Source organism: Cyprinus carpio, chromosome B10 (genome assembly GCF_018340385.1).
Source record: "Cyprinus carpio isolate SPL01 chromosome B10, ASM1834038v1, whole genome shotgun sequence".
Lineage (NCBI taxonomy): Eukaryota > Metazoa > Chordata > Actinopteri > Cypriniformes > Cyprinidae > Cyprinus > Cyprinus carpio.
Genome location: NC_056606.1, coordinates 19,949,768 through 19,966,898, shown reverse-complemented (window position 1 = coordinate 19,966,898; position 17,131 = coordinate 19,949,768). Strand labels below are relative to the sequence as shown.

The 17,131-nt window shown below is 34.5% G+C and overlaps 1 protein-coding gene across 2 annotated transcripts in view; it reads left to right on the top strand.

Annotated features, from left to right (window-relative positions):
- Positions 1 to 17,131, top strand: part of LOC109059667 (EGF-like repeat and discoidin I-like domain-containing protein 3) — a 28,856-nt gene that overhangs the window by 5,888 nt on the left and 5,837 nt on the right. For both annotated transcript variants that reach the window (XM_042733107.1, XM_042733106.1), the window contains 5 exons: positions 5,193 to 5,306; positions 8,446 to 8,627; positions 13,109 to 13,264; positions 14,174 to 14,318; positions 14,398 to 14,582. In XM_042733107.1, coding sequence (XP_042589041.1) covers positions 5,193 to 5,306; positions 8,446 to 8,627; positions 13,109 to 13,264; positions 14,174 to 14,318; positions 14,398 to 14,582 — 782 coding nt within the window. The remainder of the gene's footprint in view (positions 1 to 5,192; positions 5,307 to 8,445; positions 8,628 to 13,108; positions 13,265 to 14,173; positions 14,319 to 14,397; positions 14,583 to 17,131) is intronic.

Below are 17,131 nucleotides of genomic sequence, written 5' to 3'. Positions count from 1 at the left end.
TTCGGTTTCATTATCTGCCCTGGGCCCCATGACCTGCTCAGTTTTTGTCATAATAATTAGACTTCACAGCATATTGACCTCATGTAGGATGTTTAGTTGAGTGTGACATTAAAAAAAAAAAAAAAAAAAACCCAGGGATGTCACTAGACAAATAAAATAAAATAAAATAAAAAAATTTCCTTACAGGCGGGAAGAGTTTCAGTAAGATTTTTATGGAAGCCCATTTCTATGGAAGCCAGTTTCTGCCACTAAATAAAAAAATTAAACAAGGTAATTGCGACTTTTTTATCTCACGATTCTGACATTTTTTCTCAGAATTGTGTGATATAAACTCACAATTCTGACTTTATAACTCGCAATTGCAATTGGGTTATAAAGTCATAATTGCAAGATATGAACACGCAGTTCTGAGAAAATAAGTCAGAATTGTGAGATAAAAAGTCGCAATTATCATGTTTTATTTTTTATTCATTGGCGGAAACGGGCTTCTATAATATATATATATATATATATATATATTATATATATATATATATATATATATATATATAAAATTTAATGGACCAAGAAACCAGATAGCAGTTGAAGTAATTACAAGTTGAAGTAATTTGTTAGAAAGGGAAAAAATGAAATTACATTTGTAATAAATTTAAATCGTTTAAATTAAAAAAATAAAGAATCAGACACTAGTGATGGGTCGTTCTTGAACGATTCGTTCATTTTGAACGATTCGTTCATTTTGAACGAATCCTTAATGTGACTTGGGAAGAACGAGTTGCCCCGGGGAGTGATTCGTTCAGTCGCACATGCGCAACATTCTATAGGTTCTGTACTGGAATTAGTCAAGTAGTTCACCTGTTTTGAGTCTTCAGGTTTTTCGAGTCATTCGTTCATCACATGACAGTCCCATGAGCTTAACCAGTCTGAGCCGGAAAGAGATGCCTTGTCCAAATACCCGCACTTGCGGTCTTTGCACTTGATCACTTGACTACTTATATGATGTATTTCCTCTATGTGGCCCAAGTGTTCAAGTCAGGATGAAGACCACAAGTGTGTGTACAACTTTTCATTACCTGATGGGACACACTTTAATTTTTGGTGCTTCTAATAAAGTGATAAAAAGCAGTTGCAAATGATGTACAAAATAAATATAGGCTACTCAACTTTGCACCAACAAAACATGTAGCACTTTGTTTTACTACCAAATTATATGTAATATCTAATTATTATTATTAATATTTAACTTACATTGGAAAGTTTTCCGTGACGTCTTGTGATCTTGGCAAAAAGTCTCACGATTTATTTCCACAATATGATGCATGATGGGATACACTAAGCCTTGAATACCGCTCTTGAGATAGTGTGGATTTAGTGTGCATTAAGGGCACTGCGCTTTGGCGTTTTTAAGATCTGGACAGTCTTGTGCACTTACTTCCTGTCGTGCGCACGCGCTCTCAAGTGGCCAAGACTGCAAGTGTGTGTATTTGGACATGGCAAGAATTTATTAGTTTATCTCTCGAGTCTTCATGTTACACAACCCTAAGCTCAACATATGAAATACCAGCAAGAAAAACAAATAAAAACAAAAACAAAAAAATAATTATCAACAATAATAACAAACAATTCAGTGTTATCTTCAACAAAAAATGAAGTAAATTAAACAAAATTAAATTGAAACAAAATTCTAAGTGAAAAAAAGACTAGTTAAAATTTTAAAAATATATTTTCCTTTTATTTTTATTTTTTATAGATAAAAAGAAAAACTGCACTTGTATGTTAGTGACTTTTACCACAAGCAGACAGACAGACAGCAGCAGAAGAGGGAATGAAAATTATAGCACAGGGAGCTGCTCTAAAAAAGTTACCCGCTAGATCACAATTCATTTTCAATAAGAGGTTCACAGGAGAGCTGGTGCAATCTGGTGAAAGTGTTGTGGAAGATCCATAAAGAAGTGAAGTACATGTCACCTCAGGGAGCGTTGCCATCCTCAATTATATCAACTATGCCAGGATCCACCGCTGGTTCTGACTGAGTGATCATACTGTGTGAAGCACCACTGACTTCATTAACCTAGTTGTCTTGGCACAACTCGGCACAACGAATTTGTGTTTCTTTAAGAAACGAAATGCTGAAATCAGAATGCATTTAATAATGGCACGGAAATCGTTTCCCAGACGGCTCTGATCTGGAGAAGAGGCAACAAAATGGAACTTGGGCATCTCAAAGCATCATTTATTAGGTCATATGGAAGATGCGTCCAGTACCACAAATCCAGTGTGACAGCTGACCAACCCCCCTCTGTTCCTCACACCAATTTACTTGCTTGACTGGCTGGACTTTGGCCCCACAGAGGGAATCCCACCAATCAGGACAAGTTCGTTCTATCGCAACTGACAGCGGTGCTTGGATGCACATGACTGGCATGAAGCTGAATGCCAATGTTCGTTCCTCACTATGAATGCAGCAACATAAAAAACAATGCTTTGTTTTGCGGGTCATATCAGTATTTTTGTTTCTGATCTAAAATAAAAGAGTTACTGCAGAGCCATTAAAAAAATGTTGAGGGTCAGTAAAATTTCTATGTTTTTGAAAGAAGTCTCTTCTCTGCTCACCAAGGCTGCATTTATTTGATCAAAAATACAGTCAATATTATTAAATATTATTACAAGTACAAAGAACTGCTTTCTATTTGAATATTTTTTGAAATGTAATTTATTTCTGTGATTCCAGTGTCCCATGATCCTTCAGAAATCATTTGCTGCTCAAGAAACATTTCTTTTTATCGATGTTGAAAACAATTGTGCTGCTTAATATTTTTTGTGGAAACGATGATAATTCTGGATGGTTAATTAAGACAAAGTTCAAAGGAACAGCATTTATTTGAAATAGAAATCTTTTGTAACATTATAAACGTCTTCACTGTCACTTTTGCTATATTTAATGCATCCTTGCTGAATAAAGTATTGATTTCTTTCCTTACTGACCCCAAACTTTTAAATGGTAGTGTACAATGCAAACTCCAGTACAGTATGAGCAAATTAACATATGACCACTCACATCAATGCATTTCATAACAGAGCACATTAATAACATGTACTTTAGGCCTTAAAGGTGCATTCAAGTAACAGCTTGAATAATTCATTTAGATTTACACTTACTGAAATCAAATTTACTGGATTCAGATTGATTATGATTCAGTCTTTAGTGAAAGAAAGGTTCCTGAAATGCAAGAAATGTATAGAATGTGGCCCCTGTAAAAACAAACAAACAAACAAACAAACAAAAAAAAACAAAAAAAAAAAAAAACGTGAAAATCCTGTAGATTTACTTTGAAAGGGGACCTGAGGCTTTCTTAACTGTAAAAATATATATATATATATTCAAAGATTATTGGAGTAAGATTTACAAGAAAATACTATTTCAGGTTTTAGACTTAAAATTTCACGTGTAACTCAATGTGTTCAATCAATAGTTTGTGAAAACTGTTTCTACACCAAATGTTTTTGAGTGTGCAAAACAGAATATAAGACCCATTTAGTATGGCAACTGCATAGCAACATGTTAAAACTACTCAGATCATGACATGAGCAAGACCCACTCACATTTACCTCAGAAAAATTAAATTCTGGTTTTGTGATTGCAAATCAAGTTATTTTGTCAGACAATAAAGTCATGTTCCTTTAGCTTTTCTTTTTATTTTGACACCACCCCATGAGAGGATCAGTGCAATCTAACATCAGATCCTTAAATCACACATTTGTTGTGTTCATCCATGCTTTCAGAGCTCATGGGGTGACCCTGTTTAAGCTGTGGATTTGGTTGTTGCCCTTCAGTACTCTTCTGTTGTGGTAAACCCAAAGGTGTGGTTTATCTCTGCCAGATACCTGATAGAACTGAGCCTGTGCTCCACCTTTCCATAAACCTCAACTTCTTCTTCGACCACACCACTTCCTGCCTTCAACAACAATCCTCAGTATTCTTCTTTCGTTCTGCTTAAAAATCAAAGAGAGGGGTCAGTGCAGCAGAACTCTGAGATAGGACACCATGAGCTCTGCTACCAGGAATCAATGTTACAAAGCCTGCTTATAAAATGAACAACATACCCTTGTTACAATTACGCTTTGGCATATTGATGGTGAAATCGTATGAATTTATATGATCTAATTTTTTTGTTTTCTTTTGCTCTTCTTACGTTCCACTGAGTGTTCAGTTTAGAGGTGGACCTTTATGCTTAGATTTTTTTCTAAAATCTGTATATTTCCATACGACTCAAATCATACCAATTCACCAAAATAAAAAATATATTTTTTTAATAATTTGTGGATACAACAATACTATAAAAGACTATAAAAGCCAATTATTTCATTTTAATAGCAAAATCTTTTATATCACGCATAATAATGCTCAAAATATTACTGTTTTTCCTATATGTTTAAATGAATACAAAAATTAAGACATTTTTAAAAATGTTACTGACCCCAAACTTTTGAACAATTGTATAATTTTATTTTTAATAATATTTTATTTATTTACTATTCTGTCAAATTATAGGTTATAGGTAAAAGGGTAAAATACTACCTTTTCACTTAGTTATTGCTAGTCAATTTTACATATGATTACAAAGAAATGGCAAGTTGAAACATGAATTTTGAACTTGACTGAAATTGTATTTTATTTTAAAATGTCCTTCAAATCATTTTTTACACTGTAGTAATCTCACAATTCCTAAAGAGATTTTTCAGAAGAGATCTCAACAATGTCTCAAGACTGTGTTTATTTATCAAGAAAAGTCTGCAATCAAAAGTCCTGAACTCCAACAATTCTTCCATGAACAAATAGTCTAAGCTGCTATGTACATTAATTTTATAGATTTATACTCTTACTGTTCTTTCAATATTTGTGTCTATATCTGAAGCAATTTAGCAAGAGACAGAATTATTGATACTTAAAACATAAAGAATAATCAACGTCTCATGTGAGAAACACTTAAGCAATAATATATTCCCTCTCGGTATTTAATGCATAAATAAGCACCCTTCGATGTAAACTGGTATGATAGCAGAGAGGTTTTTCATCACTGTGGAAAACTCAGCCATAATGAGAAACAATATTTGACCTTTTGTAGCTTTTTCCAGGTTGTCGCTTTTAATAATTTCCCGATGTGTCTGTGAATGTCTGCTTGTGTTTTCAGATGTTAACGAGTGTGAGAAAAATCCATGCAAAAATGGAGGCAGCTGCACAGACCTGCGAGCAAACTACACCTGCCAGTGTCCCGGTGAATACATGGGGCGGAACTGTCAGTACAGTAAGTGTGAATCGACTTCATCACCTCATTTAATTAAACCCATGTGCTTAATATTCACTATCAAACCACAGCATCTCTTGAGGAGCAAACTCAAACTAAAACTGGATTCAGTTTGTATTGGCTTGGGGATGGGAGCCATCTGCCTTCGACAGCTTTTTTGGGAGAATCTGAGTGAATGAGGCCAATATGACATTGAGTAGGGAACCACATCGCTGGTAAAATCCTTCTGTCATTTCCATAAATTCAGGAGGGGGAACTGATTCTATTTTGCTTATTTATGTCCATGCAATATTTCCTAGATGTTCAGTCTCCAGAAAGAGTGCCAGAAACTCACGGTATGCTCGAGAGATACCAATACTTGTGTAACTATGACTTGTTTGCTGGTATTTTTTGTGCTGACTCAAAACAAGAAGGTCCCAGCTGTAGCTTAACACGTCTATGAACATATAATTAAATTAGTTGAAGATTACTGTCATGCTTTCTTACTTACATGGCTCTGAGGAGCATATATAGAGTTACACCCCTCAAGAAGGTTTGATTTGCAATCATGCTGTCCAAACACAGCAGCAGAAGCTCCCTGTGGGCAAGTCTGAGCAGCCTGCGGCTCCTTTTCGAATCTCCCCAGTCTGTGCGATCGTTCAGGGGAGATGGTTCAAGTACTCCATTCATGTTCTCCCCGGAGCACCAGCGAGCGGGAGCCATATCCACAGGTGGACGAACCGACGACAGTAATGGGACTAGGGAGGATATCTTAGGCTTCGAGAGTGAAGACAGCATCTCTGTGTGTGAGAGCAAGGACACAATATCCATCAACGAATCCAAGGACATTGCATCCAAAACTTTAGACCTGCCAGATGTTTTTGAGGACAAAACAGAGAAAGATGGCATTTCAGGGGTCGATACGGATTCTGTGGCGAGAACCAGCGAGAGCAAGAATAATGTTGTCATATTATCACTCGAGACCAAAGAATGCTGCGTTTGTGGTATTCCTTTAAATTGCTTAATCTTCCCTTATTAACTGTATTTGTTTAAAAAAAATAAAAAAAGTCATATAGTTCAGGAGACTTTTGCAAATTATATGATTTTGATAATTTGATTTAAATCAAGTATTGTATAATTTTTTCTTTACTTTTTAATGTTGTAATTTGTTTTTTAAATATCTTTTTAATCTTTTAAAGCTGACATATGCAATCCAATAGGTTTTTATACTCTAATTAACTAAAACTAAAATCGTAAAAAAGCATTTTTGTTACTTGAAATAAACATTAAATGAATTAGAATAAAATATACAAAAAAGTAAGCTTGTTTTATTTCTACTTGTTGCCAAAAAAAATTCAAATTTTTGAATAGTTTAACTAAACATACTGAAATAACGACAACTAAAATAATGTAATAAAAACTATGTAGACATGTTTAAATTAATAGGCTTTTATTTGTAAGCGTTACATGATTGATTAACACAACACAATGGAAACAAGCCGCAACACAACAAATTAGCACAGCACGAAAGAAAACAAGTCGCAACACAATGAAATTAGCACAACACAACAAAATCTCCACAACACAACGAAAACAACAAAAAAACAAAACAATACAAAAAAAACAAAAAAACCCAAAAAACAATTAAAACAACAAAACACAACGGAAACAAGCCACAACACAAAGAAATTAGCACAACACAATGAAATCTCCACAAAACAATGAAATTAGCACAAAATAAAATTAATCCTCAACACAACGGAAACAAGCAAAAAAACAAAAAAATAAACACAAAAAAAAAAACAGAAACAACACAAAACAAAAAACCAAAAAAACAATGAAATTTACACAACAAAAAAAAAACGAAATTAGCACAACACAATGACACAATGAAATCTCCACAACACAACAAAACAACAAAATTAGCACAGCACAATGGAAACAAGCCGCAACACAACAAAATTAGCACAACACAATGGAAACAAGCCACAACACAACAAAATTAGCACAGCACAAAAGAAACAAGTCGCAACACAATGAAATTAGCACAACACAAAGAAATCTCCACAACACAACGAAATTAGCACAAAATTAAATCTCCACAACACAACGGAAACAAGTCACAACACAATGAAATTAGCACAGCACAACAGAAACAAGTAGCAACACAACAAAATTGGCACAACACAACGAAATCTCCACAACACAATGAAATCTCCACAACACAATGAAATCTGCGCAACACAATGGAAACAAGTCACAACACAAAGAAATTAGCACAGCATGACAGAAACAAGTCACAACACAAAGAAATTAGCACAGCATGACAGAAACAAGTCACAACACAAAGAAATTAGCACAACACAAAGAAATCTCCACAACACAACGAAAATAGCACAAAATTAAATCTCCACAACACAACGAAATTAGCACAACACCACAACAGAAACAAGTCGCAAAAAAAAAAAAGTCGCAACACAACAAAATTGGCACAACACAACAAAATTGGCACAACACAACGAAATCTACGCAACACACGGAAACAAGTCACAACACAAAGAAATTAGCACAGCATGACAGAAACAAGTCGCAACACAACAAAATTAGCACAGCATGACAGAAACAAGTCACAACACAACAAAATTAGCACAGCAAGACAGAAACAAATCACTACACAAAGAAATTAGCAAAGCATGACAGAAACAAGTCGCAACACAAAGAAATTAGCACAGCATGACAGAAACAAGTCGCAACACAATGAAATTATTACAACACAACGAAATCTCTGCCAGAATAGTTAACAATATTTGTTTTAAAAATGGAAACGGTCCTACAAATGAGACAGTAAGATTATGGAGTTATAAAATGAAGGTGAACATTTAGTTTTAATATGAAACGTTTAAGTTTATATAGAACTATACAAATTTTGATCGTATACTTTGGAATATGAGACATTGTTTAGTTATTTCCTGAAACTCTCTTTAGAGAATACTTTTTCTGAGGACAAGCATTTAAGAAGGTTACTTGAGCAAAACCTCTCCATTTAATTGTCTATGAGAATTAAACAACTGAGTAATTTAAAATTAATATTTAAAAATATATATTTAAGAGGTGTTACATGTGATTTTTCTTACATCTTTTTCTCTGTCTGTCCTCTCAGAATGTTCTGGGCCTTTAGGGATGGAAGGGGGGATAATTTCGAACCAGCAGGTAACAGCTTCCTCCACACATCGAGCTCTCTTCGGCTTGCAGAAGTGGTTTCCATACTTCGCCCGACTCAACAAGAAGGGCCTCGTCAATGCCTGGAGTGCAGCCGAGGGTGATCGATACCCATGGATTCAGGTAATCCTGCCACACTTTGACTGCATTAAATGAAAAATAAACTTTTGTACTTTTTTATAATTGAATATCAATTCATGAGTAGAATACAAGCAACAGTAATAGCAATGGTTGCTAACAACTAACAAATCACTAATATCACTTCAGAGTTGTGTGCCAGCCATCCAACATAGCTACAGCTTTCAAGGAAAAGCATAAACACCCCACAGTAATTAGTTAATACTAGGAGCCAAATCTCATTAGAGATTTCAGGAGTTCCAAAGGCATGTCTGTGTGAGATTTCATTAGGAGACACACAGAAAGAACAGTGTGGGTGTACAAAAAATGTTCACAGCTGCTGTAATGACTTAAGTGGTAACCGCACACTGCAACCAGTTATGCCCACACAACATCAGCATCCTGGCCTTGTTCTGCTGGCGTCCTGTGTGCGCCTGACTCTATTTTTGTGCCTTTGAGATTAAAGATAGCTTTGATGTCCATATGCTTTTAAATAAGATCTCAATTTGTTCCTGGAAAACTGCGCTACTTGTTTTTTCTAGTCCTCAGATGTTCTTACTGCTGCTTTAGAGCTGGTTTTGTGTTTGCATTGGACAGTGTTCCAACCTAGCATGGATTTTCAAATGATTAGATGGCAAGGATCCACAAATAATAATAGTTACAAAAAAAAAAACATCAGAATCCAAAACTAATTATTAAAATAAATAAATATGTACTAATTAAATAAAAAAAATTATAAATACAGGTGAATCTCAATAAATTTGAATGTCGTGGAAAAGTTAATTTATTTCAGTAATTCAACTCAAATTGTGAAACTCGTATTAAATAAATTCAATGAACAAGTCTTTGGTTTTTTTAATTGTGGTGATTTTGGCACACATTTAACAAAAACCCTCCAATCTCAACAAATTAGAATACTTCATAAGACCAATAAAAAAAAAAAAAACATTTTTTAGTGAATTGTTGGCCTTCTGGAAAGTATGTTAATTTACTGTACATGTACTCAATACTTGGTAGGGGCTCCTTTTGCTTTAATTACTGCCTCAATCCGGCGTGGCATGGAGGGGATCAGTTTGTGGCACTGCTGAAGTGGTATGGAAGCCCAGGTTTCTTTAACAGTGGCCTTCAGCTCATCTGCATTTTTTGGTCTCTTGTTTCTCATTTTCCTCTTGACTATACCCCATTGATTCTCTATGGGGTTCAGGTCTGGTGAGTTTGCTGGCCAGTCAAGCACACCAACACCATGGTCATTTAACCAACTTTTGGTGCTTTTGGCAGTGTAGCAGGTGCCAAATCCTGCTGGAAAATGAAATCAGCATCTTCAAAAAGCTGGTCAGCAAAAGGAAGCATGAAGCGCTCCAAAATTTCTTGGTAAACGGGTGCAGTGAGTTTGGTTTTCAAAAACACAATGGACCAGCACCAGCAGATCATCACAGACTGTGGTAACTTAACATTGGTCTTCAAGCAATTTGGGCTATGAGCTTCTCCACCCTTCCTCCAGACTCTATGGCCTTGGTTTTCAAATGAAATACAAAACTTGCTCTCATCTGAAAAGAGGACTTTGGACCACTGGGCAACAGTCCAGTTCTTCTTCTCCTTAGCCCAGGTAAGACGCCTCTGATGTTGTCTGTGGTTCAGCAGTGGCTTAACTTTAGCCAAATTCCTTGACACGTCTGTCTGTTGTGGCTCTTGATGCCTTGACCCCAGCCTCAGTCCTTGTGAAGTTCACTCAAATTCTTGAATCGTTTTTGCTTGACAACCCTCATAAGGCTGCGGTTCTCTCGGTTGGTTGTGCATCTTTTTCTTCCACGCTTTTTCCTTCCACTCAACTTTCTGTTAACATGCTTGGATACAGCACTCTGTGAACAGCCAGCTTCTTTGGCAATGAATGTTTGTGGCTCACCCTCCTTCTGAAGGGTGTCAATGATTGTCTTCTGGACAACTGTCAGATCAGCAGTCTTCCCCATGATTGTGTAGCCTAAGCCCCTTTCACACTGCGATTCCGGGAAATACATGGGTAATGTGTCCCGGGCAATTGTTCCCGGGTCGCTAGATTTTGCCCCTTTCACACTGCCAGTGATTACCCGGAATCTGTGCGTGCGTTCACACACAACCCGTAAAGGTCCCGTAATGACACGTGACATCAGGGTGTGACGTGTGATGTACCAGTCGAAAACGCTAGGCACGTTAACTTTCACTTAAGCTGGCGAATGATCTCCACTTCAGCGCGGAAAGTGAAGAACTAACTGATCTCTGCTTCGTTACAGTTTGCACACGTTTTGTCGCGAACGTTGATCTGCCTTCAAAACACCCGCTAAAAGAGTTGCGCGATAACGTGCGTCATAACTTTTTTTTAAACTTAATTTTTGTATTCAATCAAACATACAGGAAATCAATAATATTTTGAGCATTATTATACGTGATATAAAAGATTTAATAGATGTTATTAAAATTAAATAATTGGCTTTTATAGTCATTGTTGTATCCAAAACAAATTATATATAATTTTTTTTTTTTAAATAATAATAAAATATGTATAAAATAAATTTGAGTTCAGGTTTTATGAACATTATGTAATATAAAATAATTAAAATATACTATTGTTCAAAAGTTTGAAGTCAGTAAGATTTTAAAAATGTTTTAATTAAAAGAAGTCTTGTATGCTCACCAAAGCTGGATTTAAATACAGGAAAAGCAGTAATATTTTAAGCATGATAAAGCGCAATATAAAATATTCTTTCAGAAATTGGCTTTCATATTGCCATTGAAATAAATAAAAATCAAAAAAATAAAAAAAAAAAAAAAAAATAAAAAAAAATAATAAAAAAAAAAAAAAAAAAATAAAAACAATAAAAAAAAAAGAAAAAAAATAATAATAATAATAATAATATAAAAATACATTTAATTTGCATTGATTATATTAACAGATATATGTGTATACACAGCAAAATCCCCAGTGTTAATTTAACACTCTGAGTGTGGACTCATATAAACACTGAAGTAGTGTTAAAAGTAACACTGAAGCAGTGTTGAAGTTAATGAGATAATAAGTTGTTTGATTGCTTGTTATTATCAGGTGTCTTCAATAATAGTCAATCATCACTCAGAATCACCAAACGAGAAAATCACCATTTGTGTGTCACCATTATAGTGGTCAGTATTAGCTTTAGTTGGGATCTTGACCCTTAAGTAGTTAACTTTAGATTTTGTGTGGCTGTGGTAACTGAGTTATAACAGACATACAAACCAGAGGAAAGGTGATCATGTGTTGTTGGTTATGTTTTGGGTCTGAATACTTGAGTTGGATTGTCTTTATTTATTACATAAGTTAAATGAAAAATACAAGACCTTGCATTTTTGTCCTAATCAGATGTTTTTTAAAAGTTACAGCTATATGATAAGTTTTTATTTAGACACACAGACATCAAGAATCAGCGTGAGCATCACAACAATGGTGACCATCAAAAAAGCATGTTATAACCAATAAAAACTCATAATTTTTGCCATTTTTTTGTGACTTTTTAGTATTTAGTTTTGTGATGTTCAGAGTTGATCTGTTTATCTGAATATGCTGTTTGTCACCGTTGTTTGAGATTCATACACTGATTCTTGATGTCTGTGTGTGCCTAAAATAATGAATCTTGAAAAAAAAATCAGAACAGTTTGCAAGGGACCCTTACAAAATGTGTAGGAGATGCAGACTTTTTCACTGTGGTATCAAAAGTTGTTATATTCAGTCAAGGAAATATAATTCAGAGAAAAGACTCTGAATGAGTTCAGTGATTTAGGTCACATAACGATTACATTAAAACATAATCATCACAACCCGATGACTTTTACTCTTGGTTTATCTGTCTGTTATAACTCAGTTACATCAGCCAAACAAAATTTAATGTTAAAAATTCAAAGGGTCAAGATCCCAACTACAGCAAACACTGACCACTATTATGGTGACACACAAATTGTGATTTTTCTCGTTTAGTGATTCTGCTTGTTAACATAAGGCGTCTTCAATAATGGTCAATCATCACTCAATTAATCACCCAATTATCTCATTAACTTTAACACTGCTTCAGTGTTACTTTTAACACTACTTCGGTGTTTATATGAGTCCACACTCAGAGTATTAAATTAACACTGGGGATTTTGCTGTGTATGTATGTATGTATGTATGTATGTATGTATGTATGTATGTATGTATATATATATATTATATATATATATATATATATATATATCTATATATATATATATATTATATATATATACACACACACACACACACACACACACACACACACACACACACACACACACACACACACACACACACACAACCTCCACAAAACCCCTCTCCAGATGCATGGTCATCATTGTCTCTACCACAGCAATTTCTGATAGGGACAAATTATGACTCCACAGCCCACAAGGCTTCACTCGTTCATCTTGTGAGCTAAGGCCATCGATTTTGTGCTGTCCCCTCACAGATAAATCTGCAGCGGAGGATGAGGGTGACCGGACTGATAACACAGGGTGCCAAGCGAATTGGAAGCCCAGAGTACGTGAAATCATATAAAGTGGCGTATAGCGATGATGGGAAGGCCTGGAGCATGTTTAAAGTCAAGGACACGGTTGAGGACATGGTAAGACAGGGCACGCCGTTCGTTCCAGATGAGATGAGAGAGCCCGAAGGGGATTTTTTTAAATTAAGAAACTGTCCGCTTAAGAAGTTCTCCTGCCAACTCCCCCCTCTTTCCAGTTTTTATTTTTATCAGACTGTGCTGTTTTAGAAATCTGCGAGAAATCTTCTTGTAATGTGGATGCAAATTACTTTATTACTTATAGGTAGCATTTATTATAATTTCTTGAAGTCTAGAGCAGCTAGTTCATGTTTTACAATTATGATAAATAAATGTACATAATGATTTGAGTTTACATTAAAATGATAATATAGTTATAAATAATTAAAATACGCTATTGTTCAAACTTTTGGGGTCGTTACAATTTTTAAATGTTTTTAAAGAAAGAAGTCTCTCATGTTTACCAAGGCTGCATTTATTTTATATAAAAAAAATAAAGGAAAAACAGTAATATTTTGAAATATTATCACAATTTAAAATAACTGTTTTCTATTTGAATGTATTTTAAATTACAATTTATTGCTTGGATGAAATGCAGAATTTGTTTGACAAATTTTGTCAGAATTTGTCATTAACCCAGTCTTCAATGTCACATGATCCTTCAGAAATCATTCTTATTGGCTGATTTGCTGCTCAAGAAACATTTCTTATTTCTTATCAGTGTTCAACAATTTGTACTTTTTTAGTGTGAACCATCATATAAAGAATAGAAAGTTACAAAGAGAGCATTTATTTGAAATGGAAATCTTTTGTGACATTACAAATGTTTTTAATATCACATTTGATCAATTTAATGCATCCTTGTTGAATAAAAGTATTTAAAAAAACTTGATGAAGGGTAGTGTATAGGTATATATTTTTAAACATTTTTGCAGTGTTTGTAATAGCAAGTTTTATGTTATTTTATTGCAGATATTCACTGGAAATACTGATAATAATGCCCCCTCAGCCAACTCCTTCAGTCCACCAATCGAAGCACAGTACGTCCGCATTTACCCACAAGTCTGTAGGAAGCACTGCACACTGCGAATGGAGCTCCTGGGCTGTGAGCTCACAGGTCTGTGTTTTGAAGCATGCAGTATTTGTCTCCGACACTGAGTTACAATTATGTTGACTCTTGCGATCATATTTTTCAGGATGCTCAGAGCCCATGGGGATGAAGACCGGACACATCCAGGACTATCAGATCACCTCCTCCAGTGTGTTTCAGACTCTGAACATGGACATGTTCTCCTGGGAACCATCCAAGGCCAGATTGGACAAACAGGGCAAGGTCAACGCATGGACATCAGCCCATAATGACCAATCCCAATGGCTGCAGGTGAGACAGATATGAAAAGTTCAAAGGTTTATGGGTAAGTTTTTTTTTTTGAGATTAATACTTTTATTCAGGAAGGATGGTCAAAAGTGACAGTATTTATGCTATCAGACATTTATAATGTTATAAAAGATTTCGATTTCAAATATGCTGTTCTTTTGAACTTTCTATTCATCAAAAATAGTTCACGGATTTCACAAAAATATTAAGCAGCATAAATGTTTTCAACATTGATAATAAGAAATGTTTCTTAAGCATCAAATCAGCCAATCAGAATGATTTCTGAAGGATCATGTGACACTGAAGACTTGAGTAATGATGCTAAAACAATTCAGCTTCGCATCACAGGAATAAATGAAATGTTTAAATATATTAAACAAAATATATTTCAACAATATTTCACAACAATACCATTTTTACTGTATTTTTCATTAAAAAAAACAGCCTTGGTGAGCAAAAGAGACTTCATCATACTAACCCTTAGCTTTTGAACACTAATATATTAATATATATGTGTGTGTGTGTGTATATAATATATATATATATATATATATATATATATACACACAAACAAATTATATATTGTATCCCAGTCCGACCAACTACCGCCTAAATCTCCTCTAAAACCAGGCTACACACCAGCCAGACCAGGCTGGGAGACCATCAAACCAGCTCAGACCAGTTTCAGGTGTTTTTCAGCAATTTAAAAAATAATCATTGATTGATTGTGCTCCAAAAGACTAAATAGATCAGCAAGCTACAATATAAGGCTTTTCTCACTGTGTTTAATTCTGGGTTATCATCATTTTTAACCCAGAGTTAAGAACACTATTAATCCTGATTTTTGAAGCTCTGCTCTGAAAATGCGATGCCAAAGGTGCTTGAATATTATGCCGAGTTATTTAGCAACAGACGACAAATCATGAACAATTTGAACTTGCCTCATTAAATATTCACGACTTGGTACAGCTGTAGAAACTTTCCTGTTCAGGTTCAGCCTCTGAGTAAGTTAAAAATGTTCAGAGTGATAAACAGACAGTATTATTGTTAAGACAACCATAGAATATTTATGTGGTGATTTTGGGATTTCTAATTGGGCACCAAATAGGTTATACCATTTCACAAAACTTATTTCAGCCAATGGGATCATTTAGGGCTCCAAGTGGGCTTAATTTGAAACAGGTTGCGTGGTTGGATATGTCATATGGCATCATCCTTGCTCAATATACGATTTTCCATGCCACATAAATACATTCATCCTCATGCATTCAATACACTGCAGGATAATCTTTAATTTCTACATATACACCCACACAGGTGAGACTGAGGTTAGCTACTGTATCTTCAACATCACTAATCTAACTAAACCTGTGGGCTGCTCATTGTTTGGCGTTATAATGGACTGTAAATCTGAGCTTGTTCTCAGACCTGAGAGCCGTGATGTCATTAAATGACTGAGTCTGCTGCCATTGAACTGAGATCGGGAAATTGGACCCTAGAGAACAGGCTAATGTATATATTATATTACACCTGCACGCTTGCAGTCGAGCCCAGCCGCTCAAATGCTCCTCTGAGATTGCAGAGCTGCTGTGAATGCCGCTCACGTCGGTCCAGGTCAGAAAGCAGAACCCGAGTCCTCATGAAAGAATAATACAGCGAGAGGGAGGCTGTACTGACTGCACAGTTGTGTCCCATTCAGAATATAGGAAACTAAATACAAATATTCATAAAAAAGCTGTAGATTTGAATAATATGCCTAAATATTATTGTTTAATATGAATTATCTACGCTGTATAAAAAAATACTACAAAATTCTAAATAAAAAAAAACATAATTCTATCAATATCTATAAGAAAATACTATTTTAGTCTTTCTACTTAAACATTTCATATTTAATTCAATGTGTTATTTGCCATTTCTGTCTAATTATTCGTGGCATTTACTAACAATTCCTGAGTAAAAATTATTTCTACACCAATTTTTTTTTCAGTGCATAAAAGTCACAACTGAGCAGACATATTTCTGTAAACTAATTTCAATACTGTAAAAACATTTTAAAATAAAATGCTAAAAATAAAACAATTTTAAAAAATTGTTTTTCTATAATAAGAATAATGTACAAATGTGCTTATTTCACTCATAAGTATGTTTTAATTTTTTTTCATTATATTGAATACATTTTAATTCACTCAATTATGTATTAAATAATGAGAATTTGGATGTCATCATTTTTAGAGTTATGAAAACAATATAGTGCTGTGTAATTCAATTCTGCTGTGGTTATGTAAATTCTTTTTTAGTACTCAGTTATAATTAGTCGCATGATCAAGTAATTTGACTAATTATGCCTAAATAATTAAGCATAAATAGTCTAAATTACTTTAATTTTTTATTGTTTTAAATACATAAGTATTTACATAAACACACCCTGTGGATGTGGCCAATTCAATTCGTGAAAAATTGACAAATTTCGAATTTTGCCAACCCTAACCATGCAGAAATGCATATAGTGAATTTAGAGAAGCATACTGTAGTTTCAGGTCTTTAGGCAT